The sequence below is a fragment of the Sturnira hondurensis genome, unplaced genomic scaffold, assembly GCF_014824575.4.
Source record: "Sturnira hondurensis isolate 20B ecotype Veracruz unplaced genomic scaffold, ASM1482457v3 Scaffold0007222, whole genome shotgun sequence".
Lineage (NCBI taxonomy): Eukaryota > Metazoa > Chordata > Mammalia > Chiroptera > Phyllostomidae > Sturnira > Sturnira hondurensis.
In genome coordinates this window covers 1,896,659-1,915,369 of record NW_028079853.1, presented here as the reverse complement: position 1 = coordinate 1,915,369, position 18,711 = coordinate 1,896,659, and the positions used below count along the sequence as shown (strand labels likewise).

The 18,711-nt window shown below is 38.6% G+C and overlaps 1 protein-coding gene across 4 annotated transcripts in view; it reads right to left on the bottom strand.

Annotated features, from left to right (window-relative positions):
• ILDR1 (immunoglobulin like domain containing receptor 1) overlaps positions 1 to 3,042 on the bottom strand; it is a 36,330-nt gene extending 33,288 nt beyond the window's left edge. For 2 of the 4 annotated variants that reach the window (XM_037051507.1, XM_037051508.1), the window contains exon 1: positions 2,784 to 3,040. In XM_037051507.1, coding sequence (XP_036907402.1) covers positions 2,784 to 2,838 — 55 coding nt within the window. In that variant the 5' untranslated portion in view covers positions 2,839 to 3,040. Of the gene's footprint in view, positions 1 to 2,783 lie in introns of all 4 variants that reach the window. The other 2 variants (XM_037051509.1, XM_037051506.1) reach the window with 2 other exon arrangements.
• Between the last annotated feature and the right edge of the window lie 15,669 nt (positions 3,043 to 18,711).

Below are 18,711 nucleotides of genomic sequence, written 5' to 3'. Positions count from 1 at the left end.
TAGCCCTGGCTGGTGTAGCTCAGTGGATTGAGTGCGGGCCTGCGAACCACACGATTGCGGTTCGATTCCCAGTCAGGGCACATGCCTGGGTTGTAGGCCGGTTCCCAGAAAGGGACTCACCAGAAGCAACCAGACATTGATGTTTTTCTCCTTCTCTCCTTCCCTTCCTCTCTAAAGATAAGTAAATAAAATCTTTAAAAAAACCAAACTTTCATTTAATTTAATTCTCTCACACACACAAAAAACCTTGTGAGATATATACTGTAATCATCCCAGTTGACTGGAGGCTTTCAGCAGCTCAGTAAATTGACTGACATCATGGATGCAAAATCCAAATGCATGTTAAATAGTTGAATGCAGCTTTATTTACATTTCCTGCACAGAGTCAGGGTCCGTGCCTACTAAAAGAGCTATTTCCCCCTCAAAGTGGTGGAGTCACGACAAGTGAAATCTCAACTTTGTACCTAGGAAATAAAAGTGACATTAGATGTTCACTTTGCTCTTTTTCATTCAGCATTCTCTGGTTCTATTGGGTTGGCCAAAAAGTCTGTTTGTTTGTTTTTTTCATAAAATAAAAGAAATATTTTTCATTGTTACCAATAACTTTATTAATTTGGATTTTTAAAAAGATTTTATTTATCTTAGAGGGGAAGGGAAGGAGAGAGAGAGAAATATCAATGTATGGTTGCCTCTCATTCATCCCCTGCTGGGAATTGGGAACCGGGAACCAGGAACTGGCCTGCAACCCAGGCATGTGCCCTGACTGGGAATCGAACCGTGATCGTCTGGTTTGCAGGCCCACGCTCAATCCACTGAGCTACACTAGCCAGGGCTTAATTTGGATATTTTGAGTATGTTGGCTGTCTCCCTCTATTGACTTCTAGTTGGCCAGGGATGCTGCTAAACATCTGCCAATGCATAAGGCAGCCCCATGGCAAAGAATTATTTGGCCAAAAATGTCAGTAGTCCCGAGAAACTTCACAAACCATTTAACATGTTTGACCAGTCACAGCACCTTCTCCATACGCTGCACAGATCTTTTTTTTGATTTCAGTTATGTTTTAATCTTTCTTGACATAATAAAGCATAATACACAGAAAATGTTGCACATTTTCTTCCATCTTCAATACTAAAATGGCTGCATAAAAATTCACCAATTTTGGTAAGTCTTTTTAAAATGCATGCTGATATGACAGCTGTCACAATACAATCTAACCGAATTGTTTTGAATGAAGTTAAAGACCACTAAGCACAACAGGAACCATCATACAGCAAAAATTGTTGCTTTATGAAACAACCTTTTGGGCCAATCCAATAAAACACGTCATGCATTTAAAGAATGTCAGGCAAATACAGCAGTCTATTATTTTACTCCAATATCCTGGCTACTCACACTGCATGGCTGCTGTGGATTTTGAGCTGAACACATGAGTCATCGAAGAGAAAACTGTGCAAAACTGGGATTTTTATGAGTTTGCTTTCATAGTCCAAACTGCTGATTGCCCTGGTGGAATTTCAGGCACTTTGATTTAGGTGAGGTTTAGCCCATTTTCTTGTGTACCATGCATGGGTGTCCAATATCTCATCTCGTCAGTTTCAGATAATTCGTAGGCCCTACTTCCTACAGAAAATGTGGTAAGCTAGAAGACCTTAGGGATACCCATTTTCTAGTTTTTCTACACTTTTGCAATCGTCCCTCAGCTTAATTAAGCTCAAGTTATTATAGAATCCTGTGTGAATGCATTTTCATTCCATCTGAGCGATTTTCATGTCCTAGTAAGCTTGTAAAAATGGAACTCTGCCTGTACCTTCAGATTGTATCTTTTCCCTCAGAAAAACACAAGACGTAAATTGATCTGTGAGCAAATTGAGGTGACCTCCCACTTAGCTGACAAAGGTGAGAGGGCAGTTGCTCCTAAAAGTCGGGGTGGAGGGGGAAGGAAAAGGGTAAAACAGAATAAAGCAGGGCAGAACTCGAAGGGAAACGGTAAGTTCTGGTTTGCAAGATCACACCTGCACCCTTACTGAAAGGGGCTGAAGAGCCTGCACATGCCATCATTCGGCTACCCTCTGCTACCAGGTTTCACTCGTGCCGATCCACACTTCAGTCATATTCCCGGGAGATAACAACCGAGACACACAAAACCATGCTTTCCAAAGCAGACAGGGGATTGGCGTAGAAGTTGAAGCGGAAGGAATGATGGGTGGGTGGACACCCGAGGGGGAGATACTAAGCAAGGTGGAAGTTGGGAGGCGGGTGATTAGCAAAAAAGCATACAAGTGACCCCCGAAGATGGTTAGCAAAGAGCTAAATGTTGTGGTCCTGCAAAATAGATTCTGAGTCTTAATGAACATCCATTATATACTTGAGGGCACATTATAATCTCCCAGGAGTGAAGTAAATGCATTTCTGGGGCAATAGGGTTGTCATCATATCCAAAACCTAAAAGCAAGTATCAGATGAGAGGAAACAGTAATTAGGAATTGTAAAAGTGGTGTTACCTCATCTATCACTTCAGCTTTAGAGACTAAGAAGTGCCTGTTGATTGCAGGAGGGGAAGCCTAGAGGGTTTTTTCTTAGTTGCACCTGTTTCTGACGGGCCTGCGCTAGTAAAAGAGGAAAACAACAGGTTCCCACAGGTGAAACTATCCAGTCCCCGCACCTCCTGGCGCCCGTGCCAAGAGCCAGCGGAGCGAGGCCCAGGCCTCCGCGGCCCTGCCTGTGGCCAGCTCTGCAAGGCAGGCAACAATGGCTTCCAGTCTCCTTGGGCCCAGGCGCTCACCTTTTGGGAGCCAGGTGAAGAGCAGTAGCCAAGGTGCAGGTAACTCGAGGCCCATGCCGGCCCCTCTCTAACCCCTTTCAGCTCAGGCACTCAGGGGCTCAGGGTCACCCTCTTCATCAGCTGCCGCCCCAGGACTCAGCACTTCTGCTGGAATGCCTCCGCTTCCCCCTAGCTCCTCGCAGCAGCGCGAGGGCCGGCCCGGCGGCCAGCCGGTACTCGGGCTCATCCCCACCTGAGCCGCTCCCCGCGGCTCCGCCTCCCACACCGGTGCCGCCGTTTCCTGCTCCGCCCCAGGTCCCTGAACGCCACGGCCACCTTGCTTGTCTGCAACTGCGCTGTCTGCACGGTGCCTGGTATTTTCCCCTTCTGACCGAAAAGCTTCTCCTGCCACTCATCCCTCTCGCCGGTAGAGAATGTGACCATTTTTTCTCCAGAAGTTCTCGGGAACTCTTACCCCTGGACCATCTCTCACCATGTTTTTGTAGAATTATGTAAACGTAACTTACTAGGGAGTATTTCCTGCGTAATGTTTTCATTCACTCATATGATCTTGGAAAGCGTCCCTCCACTCACCCCCCGCTAAATACACACCAATGAGAAGTTTACACACTGTGTCTATTCAGGTTTTCTAGAAACTAAAGATACAGGGTGTGAACTAGAGAAATAAACTTAATGACCATTATAAAAGTAACAGGTGTTTATGACGAGTTAGAAAACTATAAATTCGTGAAAACAAGAAAATATCCTGGGGTACATTTTTTCCTTTTATTTCCCATCGTGCATGCAGCTCAGATGCCCCTCAGAGACTTCAGCCTTCCCAAGGTCAAAGATTCCAGGTCTCTTTACAACAGGCCTCTTGGGATATAATTTGTCTCTACTTCTTCCTTAGCAGAAACCCACAGGAAGGGGAAAAGGAAAATAGAGGAGGAGGGCACCTTTGCCTTCAGTTGCCAACCGGTAACGTTAATTTGGAAAATCACCTATACAGTGGTGAACGTGAATAGACAGCAAACCATTTTATATGACTTTCTCTTATCAGGGATTTTTCATCATCCTCCTGCTTCTGTAACAAACACAATTATCCTTCCTCCCAGCCACCATCTTTCTCCTCAAGAAAAGAAGTTAATATTCGTGTATCCCTGCCCTGCTCTGCTCTGAAGAGTCCTCTTCACGATGTAACTGGTGTCCCTCATCTCACCTCCACCCGAAACAACATCCTTGGCCTCAGGCTGATTAGAGTTCTCAACACAGTCCCTTCTGACCCTCTTCCCTCCTCCTCCTCCTCCTCCACTCCTGGGTCTGGCCTCTGGTTCCGTAACTGGGCCTCTCCACTTTAAATGTTTTTCTTGTAGTTTCTCTTCCAGAAAATAGGAAGTAAATTCAGGAAGTCATGACCAAAGGCAGATGGTACAGTGCGTTCAGCAGCCTTTAAATCTTCTACAGTGGGATCCCAGCACGATAGCATCAGGGTACAATGTGAGTGAAAGATGCTCCCCCTCCCCCATCCAGAGACCCTGTACATGCTCCCAGGAACATCGTATGTGTTTGAGTGTTTGTAACCCTGGAGGATTTGTGTGGTTGCTGCTTAGTGAGTTGTTCTAGGCAGATTTTCAATCCTAGTCTAAATAAGTATTCTCCTTCCCACACCTACCTCCCATACTCCTTCACCTTGCTTTGGGATAAAGGTCATTTTAATATTCATTGAAGCCAGCATTTCTCCATGTTTATATCATGGAACAGTAGTTTTGTGGGATGTTAAGAAATAGTATATGGGATCAAATAAACTCAAGAAATGCTAGATTAAACTAAATAAAATATTTTCTCAGGACTTACCAAACCCTTAGGGTGCTAGTGTATATTTGAATTTCCAAAGGAACATATCTCAACATTGTTCAATAACAAAACCTTTTTTTGCCCCCTACACATATCTTACGCAGATGTGCCATAGATATTTTGGGAAATCCTGGTGTTTTAAACATGACTGGGGAGAATACCTTGGAGACTTCTGTAGGAACGACAACAAAAAAATGACTTTAACAAAGGTCGTCCAAATGCAGGAGAATTAGAATTTTTATTTTCTCTTGGGAATCAGTATTCAGTTGAACATCTACCTCTATTGCTCTTTTAGAGTGAACACTTTATGGTTAACTTTCTGTTTCTCTCTTGACTGCATGCAACTATTTTCTTCACCACTTATGTATTATGCACCAAGCAATGTTCTATGTACTTTACATGCATTATCTCATTACATCCTCACAATAGCTGTATAAAATAAGTTATTATCAATCACACTTTACAGATGTGAAAGCTGAGGTACAAGGAAATAACTTGCCCAAGGTAACAAAGATAGTAACTAGTGGAGTTACCAGTCTACGTGAGGTAGTCTGATTCCAGGACTAATGCCCTTGGCTATTACACCATACACTTTCACGTAGCTATATCTTCATCTGTATTAACAGTTAACTGACTCTATCAGTGTGTGCTAATGCAGTTCCTTTCCACATATGTCATTGAGCTTTGCATAAAGAAAATTCCATTCCACTGGCATGAGCTCTCCTGGGCCAGTCACAGAAAAAAAAACCCAGTTCTTTCATTGATAAATATAGAAGTAAAAATCACTTGACTTGCTGATAGTGACTGAGACCGAAGTATACTCACATACAAAGTAATAATAATAACTACCATTAATAACTACCATTTAGTACATATGTGGTAGGTGTTGTTCTAAGCACTTTTTTGTATTAACTTGAATAATTCTCTCAACAACACTGTGAGACAGGGACTGTCAAAAACTTGAGGCACAAAGGTGCAGTTACTTACTCAGGATCACCCAGCTTGTAAGGAGCAGAGCTGAGATGCAAACTCAGGCCATTTGCCTTCAGAGCATACACCCTTTATCACTGCCCTAGCCATACTACGCTTTTTTGTGTTAACTGGTCCAGGGTCTAACCACAAAGTACTAAGTTTATGATCTCATCCTTCACAATCACACTTGCTAGCTGAAACTGTGTCTGTGAACATTTCTGAACACTGCATCTATATGCACATGTGCTTCTGTATTTGAGAATAATGTGATATTTGTTCATCTACAAATGTATATTTATCAAGAATTGAGAAAAGAAGTGTCAGAAAATGAAATAAACATGTAAGTAAGCACATCCCCAGGCAGTTAAAGCTAAAGAAAGGCAAGAAATGAAAGTACTAATACTGCAACATTTGTAATACACTTGGCCCTCTGTGTCCAAAGTTCCACATCCTCAGGTTCAACCAACTGAATCTCTCCCAAATACAGAGGGCCAACTAAAGGACTTCAGGATTCATGAATATTGGTATCCATGTGGAGTTCTGGAACTAATAACCCTGAGGTACAACGGTATATATTATTCATCTTTGTATGGCTAGCACCTAGCATAATACCGGGCATATAGATAGTGCTCAATAAATATTTATTGAGCTCTTTATCCATACTTCTTAAGAAGTGAGCTGTGAGTGGGGTTCTAAATGAATAAGACTTTGCAAGCCAAGAAGAGAGAACAGCATGTGCAAAAATTTATGGCACCAAGAAATAGCATAGTTCCTATAAGCATTTAAAATTTGCTAGACTATAGTACAGGGTGGAGATTGGTAGGAAAGTATGTTAGAGAGTTAGCCAGGGTAAATAAAGGGCTTGCACAACCAGCTAGAGAAATAAGACTTTATACAGTAGACAATGGGAAGCCAGTGAAGGGTTTTAAGCCTGACAAACATGATCAAACTTGGATTTTAGAAAGATAAACTTGGCGGCAATGCGAAGAATGGTAGGCAAAAAACGAGATGAAAGGTAGGAAAAACAGTTAGGAAACTGTTACTGTAGTCAAAGTGGTACATTCTGAGGGCTCAAACCAATTACTGGTGTTGGGAATGGAGAGGAGAGAATATTTTGGCTGATAAATTAGATGTGGAAACTGAGATAAAAATATAAGTTTCTGACTATTAAACCTGGGTGGATGGTATTGCATTTAAAGAACATAGATATATAGAGAGGTTTTTAATCACTTCATATACATTGTACCTGAAAATATAGTGGACTATCCAAATGAAGTGCCTATGGATGGTTGGAATAGTTTGTTAAATGCAATTGATCAGATGATGTTGGTAGGCTCTACATATCTACATAGGGAAGTCTGGGGTGCTGGGTGACCTGCTTCTTGGGAAGTAGGATATAATAAGATAGTTAATCTTGGAGTAAAGCTAAAAGCAGGAGGTGGAGGAATCTAGTAAAAGGTGTCTGGAAGCAAATATGTTCATTATTACCACTCATATTTAATATTATATTAGATATTATAACTAGCACAGTAAGAAAATAAAAATAAAATGGGTGAAAATGAAGAATAAAGATGTTACTCACAGTATTATGATTGCACAGAGTATTGAGAATCTTATGTATAAGGACCAACAAGAGAGGTTGCTAGAAACAAGGACAATATATTAATATGTCCTTAATGTCACTAGAATTTGTATATACCAGCAACATCAATTGGGAAGATTGACTTTAAAATATACATGTGCAATAGCAATAAATCTATAAAGTAACTAGAAATAAAGTCCAACAACACATGTGGAACAGTTTTATAGAGAAAATTAGTAAAGTTACAGAAAACATTTTAAAAGACAAATGCAAAGATGTACCATGTTCATGGATAACATTTAGTATTACTAAGAATGGTTATTTCTCTAAATTTAATCAATTAATCCTATATTTTTCTTAAAAAATACAAAAATATCTCCTCAGAACTTCATAAGCCATTTCTAAAGTTGAATGGAAATTATAGGTGGTAAATAGCCAAGCTAACTTTGAAGAGAAATAAGAAGGAAGAGGGAAATTTACCTCTTAAAATGATGAAACTAGAGCAATGAAAACAATGTGATATTCATATATATGACATCAGGTCCAAAAGGTATCCAGCCATGTAATGTGAAAAATAGAGACATTTTTTAAAGAAGATACTAGATACCGGAAACATTATGCATAGGACAATGACACATCAGTCCCTTTCAAATTAGGCACCTTAGAACCTCACACAGTCCTCCCAATCACCATCAGCTGCCCCATCATATTTTCCTGAATTTCATTGACTGTCTAAAATCTCCCTTTCAAAGGCAATTATAGTTTGGGGAACAGCCAGAAGTCACAGGGTGTCAAGTATGGGCTGTAGGAGGACTGAGTCACCTGAATGATTTGATGTTTTGCCAAAAAACTCTGCATGAGATGTGATGCATGAATGGGCGTATTGTAGTGATGCAGCTACCAATCACCAGTTGCCCAGAGCTGCAGCCTTCTGAATCATCTGAACAGTTTCCAAAGAGGAATATTCAAGCTTAGTGCAAAATTTGGTACAGATTCGTTGCTCTAATGGCTCAGTCATTTTTGATGCAACAGCCACACTGTACACAGGCTCATCCAAAGGCGTCTACCACCCCCACTGACTAGTAGAGTGAAGTCATCATTGTTCATGCATGTGCATTCCAGTCCACTGACCTTGGCTGCCCTGAAACATTGGTGTCACACAAACCATTCTCATTATATTAACAATGGTTGGACTTTTTCTGGGCAGACTTCATAGATAAATAGACAAGTGGAGCATAAAAGAGATTCTAGAAGTAGGCATGCATATAATTGGAACTTAATGTATAACAGAGGTGGCATTATAATTCATCAGGACAACCATAAACTATTCAATAGGTGATGCTGAGACAATTAGTGTTTGTTGTGTTAGAAGATAAGATGTACGGGCATACCTCAGAGACATTGTAAGTTTGGCTTCAGCCCACTGCAGTAAAGCAAGTATTACAATCAACTGAGTCATAATCTTTTTGCTGGTGGTGAGTTTTGCCTTTGATTTGTAAAAAACACAGCATCTGTGAAGCACAACAAAGTAAAGCACAATAAAAGGAGTCATGCCTATATCTTTTCTTTATATCACAAATAAAATTTAAAACTGATTATAATCTAAATGTTAAAAGCAAAAGTATCAACCTTTTAAGAGAATATATTGTAGAATACTCACATGGCCTTGAAGAAAAGAGTGAATTCTTAAACAAAATAGAATAATTTATTAAGGAAGGCATATATAAGACTATATTAAATTTTAAAGTTCCATAAAAAATACAACATATACAAAATGAAAAAACAAGCACACTAGAAAAAGATATTTTTGTGCATTTAAAAAGCAGAAAACTATAACCAGTATATATTTTTTAAAAACCTCTTAAAATGTAAGTGGGATACAACTCAACAGTAAGGGAGATGAAGAGGCAGTTCACAAAAGAGAAAATCTGATTCATTATTAAGCATATTAAAAGATTCTCAATCAGGAGCAAGTGCCATTGTTCCCTCTTGGGCCCCTGCCCCACATACAGTGTCAGAACCCAGCAACGTGGGTTACCCTGCCCAGGTGAATACCTAAGGCTCTGCCCCTTATTACATAACAGGCATGTCAAGACAAAAAAAATGGTCCAAATGAAAGAACAGATCAAAGCTCCAGAAAAAATACAACTAAGTGATGAAGAGGTAGCCAACCTATCAGATGCACAGTTCAAAATACTGGTAATCAGGATGCTCACAGGATTGATTGAACTTAGTGGAAAATTAGATGAAAAAATAAAGGCTACACTAAGTGAAATAGAGGAAAATGTACAGGGAACCAATGGGAAGTGATGGGAAGGAGACTGGGACTCAAATCAACAGTTTGAAGCAGAAGGAAGAAAGAAACACCCAATCAGAAAAGAATGAAGAAACAAGAATTCAAAAAAATGAGGAGAGGCTTAGGAACCTCCAGGACATCTTTAAACATGCCAACATCTGAATTATAGGGGTACTGGAAGGAGCAGAGAAAGAGCAAGAAATTGAAAATTTTTAACAAATAATGAAGGAGAACTTTCCTAATCTGGCAAAGGAAATAGACTTCCAGGAAGTCCAGGAAGCTCAGAGAGTCCCAAAGAAGTTGGGCCCAAGGAAGCACACACCAAGGCACATCATAATTACATTACCCAAGATTAAAGATAAGGAGAGAATCTTAAAAGCAACAAGATGAAAAGAGAGAGTTACCTACAAAGGAGTTCCCATAAGACTGTCAGCTGATTTCTCAAAGGAGAACTTACAGGCAAGAAGGGGCTGGAAAGAAGTATTCCAAGTCATGAAAGGCAAGGACCTACATCCAAGATTGCTCTATCCAGCAAAGCTTTCATTTAGAATGGAAGGGCAGATAAAGTACTTCTCAGATAAGGTCAAGTTAAAGAAGTTCATCATCACCAAGCCCTTATTATATGAAATGTTAAAAGGATTTATCTAAGAAAAGAAGATAAAAAATACATACAGTAAAATGACAGCAAACTCACAGTTATTAACAACCACACCTAAAACAAAAACAAAAACAAACTAAGCAAACAACTAGTACAGGAGCAGAACCATAGAAATGGAGATCACATGGAGGGTTAGCAACAGGGGAGTTGGAGGGGGAGAAAAGGGGAAAAGGTACAGAGAATAAGTAGCATAAATGGTAGGTAGAAAATAGACAGGGGGAGTGTAAGAATAGTATGGGAAATGTAGAAGCCAAAGACCTTATATGTATGACCCATGGACATGAATTAAAGGGGCGGGGGCGGGGAGAATGTGGATGGGAGGCAGTGTGCAGGGTGGAGGGGAGTGAAGGGAGAACAATGGGATAACTGTAATATCATAATCAATAAAATATATATTTTAAAAAGATTCCCAACATGAGTTATAATCAGAAATCATAAATTTAAAACAATAAATAATAGTTCACATTTAGCAAATTGGTTAAGATGTAAAAGTGAGCCCACCAAGTGCTGGTAAAGATGTAAGAGGTGTAAATCCTCTTTATTTTGGCGAACGGTTTGACAAAACCTCATAAAATTGAAGGTGCACATATCCTAGGACCTTGCAATTTTCTTTCTAGGTCTGCACTCTATAGAAATTGTCACTCTGTGCAAACACTTACATGTGCAAGGATGTTCATTGCAAAGCAATTTGTTCAAAACTTGGAAACAACTTTCCATTAAGAAGAATAAACAACATGGGGCTTATCAATGGTATGAAATAATATGCCACTGTTAAAATGGATTAACTAGATCTATACCATAGATAAGTATAATAAACATATATTCAGTAAAGAGGTTAAAAGTTACTATTTACAGAAACTTATTAAATGTTATGACAAAAAACAGTGTTATATAGTATTATGAAAGATACAGGTATATGTAGAACAAAGTATGAACACATTCAGGAAAGTGGGCTTCACCAGTCTTGGAGTGTCTTTCCTCCTGAGAAGAAAGAGGAGAGGAATGGGTCGGTAGAGACATTAGCTGAATCTGTACCATTTATTTTTTTAAATACCTAAAGCAAATACACTAAAAATGTGGAATCAGTTACATTTAAGTGGTATAAGTGGTGCTGATCATACTATTTTAGGTGCTTTTCTGTATCTTTGGCATATTTTGTAATCAAAAATGCTTTTAAACAAACAAGAATGAGCAGCAGGTATGGAATCAGACCAGGTGTGTCTGTGCCAGGACATTTCCACTGGTATCCAGTGTGGCATTATATAAGCCACTCTGGGCCGAGAATGTTTTATCTGCCAAATGGGAAACTGGATGAGATTCTATGTTTGCTAAAATCATGCATGAAACCAAGGTACTTTAACTACACTTGTCAGACATGGCCTAAGAATCTGGTTCTCTCAATATTTTATTATAAGGAGAGTAACTGGGGGCAGATGGGGCCTGCTTTCCTGAGGCTGGAGCCATGGAGAAGTCACTGAAACAAAGAAGGAGAGCCTGAACTTCTACTTCCATCAGAGGTATTTGTTTTTCTCTCTGGTGTTTCTTCCTCTGGTGGCAATACCCAGTTTGCTGTTTAGACTGCTCTGAGATAATGAGCTCAGTCCTTGCACATCTCAGTCCTTTACATCTCCGTAAAGCTCAGTAAAGCTCAGAATATCTAGTTCTTTCCAGCCCACTCTGGACGGTGTGATTCAATTAGTCTATGGAGAGGCCCAGGAAGCAGTATTTTTTAAAAGTTCCCAGGGGGTTCTAATGTATAACAAGAGTTGAAAAGATAGTTAAAGGGTTTGTTACCAAATAGGGCATTCCCCAGGGTAGTCCCTAAATAGAACATTCTCCAACACATTTCCTATCTGAGCTTCTCTTTGGCAACTACTTTGCCGTTCCGTCAAGTGACAGAGTAGGAGAGTCTCTACTCCAAAGCCCAGGGTCCTGAGATGGGTAACTTCCCTTTTCTGGCTTCTTCACCAGGAGAGCATAACATATCCATGGTACCTTAACATATCCATGGTATGGTTATGGATACCACAGCCATCGGATGGGAGTGAATTTCAGGACATTACCACCAAGCAGCCATGTAGGACAGGTAACCCTCATTTTTGCTGCTATAACTCAGGGTCAAATTGATTGGTCATAGAGCATGTATGGTAATTTTAATATATGTCCATAAATTCTTTGCCATCCTCCCTTCAAGAGGGGGAACCTAAATCCATGATCCTCAAGTGTAGGCTAGATTTAGTGACTCACTCATAATGTATAGAATAGCAGAAGTGACACTGTGTTACCTCCAAGACTAGGTCATAAAAGGCATTACTGCTTCTTCCTTGCCCACTCTGGGGAAGCCAGCTGCAATCTCATGAGGACATTCAGTCTTATGAAGAGGACGACACAGTAAGGAACTGAGTCCTCCTTCTAACAGTCATATGAGCGAGCCATCTTGAGAGGAAATTTTCGAAGTCAAGCTTTTGAGTTGCTGATATCTTAACTGTAAATTCATAAGAGAACCTGAGACATACAAATAAGTTACTGTCAAATTCTGGATGCACAGTGTGAGAAAAATTATGTTTGCTGTTTTAACCTACTAGAACAATACTGCTGTTATGCAGCAATAGATTGCCAATATAGTAATTGTATATTCAACCTTAGTAGAAAATACCAAACAGTTTTCCAAATTTACCTACATACCACCAGTGAATGCAAATTTTCAGTTTCATGTCCTTGGAAATATTTGAAATTAGCAGTCTTTTCTTTTTTAAATTTATTTTTGTTGTATTTTTCCACTGCTATTTACCCACTTATAACCCCTGCCCCTCACAATCACCCTATTGTTGTCCATGTCCATGGGTCCTTTTCCCCTTTTGCCCAATTGCTCTGTCTGCTAACTCTTACCCACAGAGCTGTCAGCCTGTTCTCTGTTGATAAATCTGTCTTTATTTTACTTGTTAGTTCAGTTCATTCATTATATTCCACATATGAGTGATATCACATGGTATTTGTATTTCTCTGACTGATGTATTTCACTTAACATAATGTTCTCCAGGTCCATCCATCCTGTCTCAAGAGGTAAAATTTTCTTTCTTTTTATGGCTGAGTAGTATTCCATTGTGTAAATGTTCCGTAGTAGTTTTATCCACTCATCTACCGATGGGCACTTAGGCTGCTTCCAAATCTTGGTGATTGTAAATGATGTTGCAATGAACACAGGGGTGCTTATGTTCTTTCATAGTGTTTCAGATTTCTTCAGATAAATTCCCAAAAGTAGAATTGCTGGGCCATAAGGCACTTTCATTTTTAATTTTTTTAGTTATCTCCATACTGATTTCCACAGTGGCTGCACCAATCTGCATTTCCACCAGTAGTGCAAAAGTGTTCTCCTTTCTCCATATGTTCACCAGCACTTGTTCTTGATTGACTGGTTGATTCATTCATTCATTAATTTTAATTTTAACTGTTCAAGTACAGTTTTCTGTCTTTTACTCCCATCCAAGCCCAATCCCCCAGCCTTCCCCACCTCCCTCCTGTTTCCACCCCCCCTAGTTTTTGTGCATGTGTCCTTTATACTTGTTCCTGTAAACTCTTCCCCTTTCCCCTAAAATTTCCTCCCCTCTCTCCTCTCTTGATTTATTGATGGTAGCCATTTTGACAGATGTGAGATGATATTTCATTGTGGTTTTAATTTCTATTTCTCTGATAATGTGTGATATTGAGCACCTTTTCAAATATCTATTGGCCATTTTTATTCCTCTTTGGAGAAGTGTCTATTCAGGTCCTTTGCTCATTTTTAATTGGGCTGGTTTTTTTGGGGGGGGAGTATTTTTTATAAGTTCTTTATAACTTTTGGACATTAACCCCTTATCAAGTGTATTGGTGAATATATTCTCCCATTCAGTGGGTTGTCTTTTTCTTTTGTTGATGTGTTTTTGCTGTGCAAAAACTTTTTAGTTTGGTGCAGTCCCATTTGTTTATTTTATCTTTTGTATTTCTTGCCTGAGGAGACATATCAGAATATGGGACAGGCAATATCCAAGATTTTACTGTCTATATTTTCTTTAGGGTTTTTCTGGTTTTAAGTCTGACACTTAAGTCTTTATTAATTTATTCCTGTGTGTAGTGTAAGAAAGTGGTCTAGTTTCATTTTTTTCTGCATATATCTGTCCAATTTCCCCAATACCATTTATTGAATGAACTGTCTTTAACCCGTTGTATGTGCTTCCTTCCTCTGTCAAATATTAATTGACTGTAAAGGTGTGGGTTTATTTCTGAGCTCTCTATTCTGTTCCATTGATCTATATGTTTGTTTTAATGCCATTGCCAGGCTGTTTTGATTACTATAGCCTTATAGTATGGCTTGATATTAGGTAGTAAATTTCTCCAACTTCGTTCTTCTTCCTCAAGATCAGTTGCTATTAAGGGCAGTTTGTGGTTTCGTGTAAATTTTTGAAATATTTATTCTAGTTTTGTAAAATATATCATTGGAGTCTTGATAGGAATTGCATTAACTCTATAGATTACTTTGGCTAGTGTGGACATTTTAATGATGTTAATTCTTCCTATCCATGAGCACAGTGTGTGTTTTTACTTATTTGTATCTTCTTCAGTTTCTTTCTTCAGCATCTTATAATTTTCTAAGCATGTCTTTTGTAACCTTTGTTAGATATATTCCTAGGTATTTTATTCTTTTTGAAGTACTTGTGACTGGGACTGTTTTCTTAATTTTTTTTCCTGATAGTTCATTATTGACATGTAACAATGCAGCTGCTTTCTGGATTTGATTTTGTATCCTGCTACTTTACTGAATTCATTTATCAGCTCTAGTAGTTTCTTGGTGGAATTTTTAGGGCTCTCTATGTACAGTATTATGTCATTTGCAAATAATGACAGTTTTATTTATTCCTTTCCAATTTGAATGCCTTTTATTTTTTCTTCTTGTTTGATTGCTATGGCTAGGACTTCTAGTACTATGTTAAATAAAAGAGGTAAAACAGACATTTTTGTCTTGTTCCCAATCTTAAGGGGGACACCTGTACTTGTTGCCCATTGAGTATGATGCTGGCAGTGGGTTTGTCATGTATAACCTTTATTATGTTCTGATATATTCCCTCTATTTCCACTCTTTTGAGAGTTGTTATAACAAATTGGTATTGCATTTTATCAAATGGTTTTTCTGTATCTATTGGTATAATCATGTGGTTTTTATCCTTCATTTTGTTTATGTGGTGTATCACAATTATTGACTTGCAAATATTGTACTAACCTTGTATTCCCAGAATAAATCTCAGTTGTTCATAGCGTATGATCTTTTTTTATCTATTGCCATATTTGATTTGCTAATATTTGTTGATAATTTTAGCATCTATGTTCATTAGGGATATTGGCCTATAATTTCTGTCTTTGTCATGTCTTTATCTGATTTTGGAATTAGAATAATGTTGGCTTTGTAAAATGAGCTTGGGAGTCTTGAATTTTCTGGAATGGTTTGAAGAGAGGTGTTAGTTTGATGTGCACACTGGCCAGCAGTGCCCATGGAGTTATGGATGGAAAATCAAGACAAATTCGCACGGACTACCAAGTCCTGTGGAGGAAAAGGGATGGCATGGCTACTCCCTCAAGTGGGGAGCACCTCAGAACGGCCTGGCCACCCTCTCAAGGGAAGAGCGCACTGACCCTTGCCTAAACAGGTTTTTATTTATTTATTTATTTATTTGCACAGGAGTTCAGGTACAACTTATTAATCATTGTCAGCAGTAAACAGTAGATAGCATACAAAGAACTATTAGGGCTTCTTCTAAGTCAGAGTCTATCAGCTAAAAGGCTACAGAACTTTGGGAAAACAAACTCATTTTCTGCTTAGGCCTTTATCATTTAATTAAGAGCCCTCTTAGCAAAGCAGGTTTCACAGGATTTCACACATCCTTTCTCAGCCCTAATTACCCAAGGAGCCCACCATTTCCAGCACAGGGCTGCACCACCCTCAGTCACTGTTTTCAGGCTTAAGTCAGGCAAGGAGGCAGATAGCCAAGCAATTCTTGGAAACTTCTTGCAGACAGACTGAGGACTCAGGCTCTGTCAAAGCCAGGGGGGTAAGGGTCCATCACCCCCTTTTTGCTGCAGCCCCTCAAGTCCTTCCTTGAAGGTCTCCCAAGTGGTTGTGTCTGTCTTAGGTTGCCCCTCCTCTGAGGGGTCTTACCCATTGTTGACTAACTGACTTAGTGTTGGGGGCCAGAGATGGATGAAGCAGAAGCAGTGTTCCTGCCGGGGACATAAGCTTTGTCTCCTTAGTGGCTCACAGTCTGGAGGTCCCTCACTCAGCCTTGTCCATGGGAGGTCTACAGCTCCCCAAACCAAGCAGGGTGGTTCCGAACATTAGTTCTTCTTGGAATGTCTAGTAAAGTTCACCTGTTAAGCTATTTGGTCCATGGCTTTTGTTTATTGGGAGTTTTTTAAAATTACTTCTTCAATTTCACTGGGTTTAATTTGTTTATTCAGTTTCTCTGATTCTTTCTGATTTAGTTTTGGAAGGTTGTATGTTTCTAGCTATTTACCTATTTTGTTCAGGATGTCCAGTTTGTTGACATATAGTTGTTCATAATACATAATTTTCTTACAGTCCTTTGTATTCCTTTGGTGTCAGTTGTTATTTCTACTCTTTTCATTTCTTTCAGATTTTTAAAATTTGAGTCCTTTCTCTTTTTTCCTTGATCAGTGTAGTTAAGCGTTTCTCAGTCTTGTTTATCTTTCCAAAGAACCAGTTCTTGGATTAATTGATCTTCTGTATCATTTTTAGACCCTATTTTATTTATTTCTGCTCTGATCTTTATTATTTCCTTCCTTCAACTCACTTTGGGCTTTGTTGTTTTTTCTTTTTCAAGTTCCTTTAAGTGTAAAGTAAGATTGTTGTTTTTGGAGGTTTTTCTTTCATTTTGAGTTAGGCCTGTAATGCTATGAATTTCCCTCTTAGGACTGCTGTTCATGTGTTCCACAGATTTGGGTTGTTGTGTTCTCATTTTCATCTGTTTCAAGGTATCTTTTGACTTCTTCCTTGATCTCCTTGTTGACCCATTCATTGTTCAATAATGTTACATTTAGCTTTCATGTCTTTGTGTATATTTCAGGGTTTTTGTGTGTGACTGATTTCTAGTTTAATAACACTTTTGTCAGAGAAGATACTTGATATGATTTCAATCTTCTTAAATTAATTGAGACTTGTTTTGTGTCCTAAGATATGGTCTATCCTAGGGATCATTCCAAGTGTACTAAAAAATAGGTATATTGTGCTGCTTTGGGCATAAAATGCCCTGAATATATCAATGAAATCCATTTAAGCTAGTGTGTCATTTAAGGCCACTGTCTCCCTGTGATTTTCTTTTGGAAGATCTATCCATTGAAGTCGATGTGGTGGTAAAATCCCCAATGATGACTATTTTTGTTTATCTATTTTTTTATGTCCATCAAGATTTGCTTTACATATTTAGATGCTCCTATGTTGGGGTCATAAATGTTTACTAGGGTTATATTCTCTTCATGGATTGTTAACTTTTTCATTATGTAGTGTCCTTCTTTGTCTCTTACTCTAATCTTGCTGTTAAAGTTTGTATTGTCAGATATAAGTATTGCTACCCCAGCTTTTTATTCCCCTTTCCATTTGCATGAAATATCTTTTTCCATCCTTTAGTTTTAGTCACTGTGTATCTTTTAGTCACTGTATATATATATATATATATATATATATATATATATATATATACATATATATATATATATGCTGACTCTGAAAGACACACCTCAGAACAAAAGATACATATATATATATACATATGTACATATATATACAAAAGATATATATATATATTCGTGTTTTCTTATCCATTCAGCTACCCTACGTCTTTTGATTGAAGCATTTAAAGTATTTGCATTTAATATGATTATTAATAGATATGAATTTATTGCCATTTTATTTTTTAACTTTCTTTCTTCCTGTTTCTTCTTCTTCTCCTTCTAGTCCTTTAACATTTGTTGCAATACTGGCTTGGTGGTAACAAACTGGTTTAGCTTTTTCTTGTCTGAGAAGCTCTTCATTTCTCCCTTAATTTTAAATGATAGCTTTGCTGGGTAAAGCATCCTTGGTTGTCAGTCCTTGATTTTCATCACCTTGAATGCTTCATGCCTACCACTTCTGGCCGCAATTTCTTCTGTTAAGAAATCAGATGACCTTCTTATGAGAGCTCCCTTGTAGGTAACTAATTGCTTTTCTCTTTTGGCTTTTAAGATTCTTTCCTCGTCTTTAAGCTTTGCCATTTTAATTATGTCGTATCTTGGTTTGGGTATTTTGGATCCATCTTGTTTAGGACTTTGCACTTCCTGGAGTTGTGTGTCTTTTCCCTTCACCAGATTAGGAAAGTTTTGGTGGTTATTTCTTCAAATAGGATCTTGATTCTTTGCTCACTCTCTTCTCCCTCTGGTATTCCCATGATGTGAATGTTATTATGCTTCATGTAGTCTGAAAGGCTTCTTAAACTCTCCTCATTTTTTAAAATTCTTTTTTCTTTTTGCTACTCTGTTTGGGTGGGTTTTTTTTTTTTACCTCATC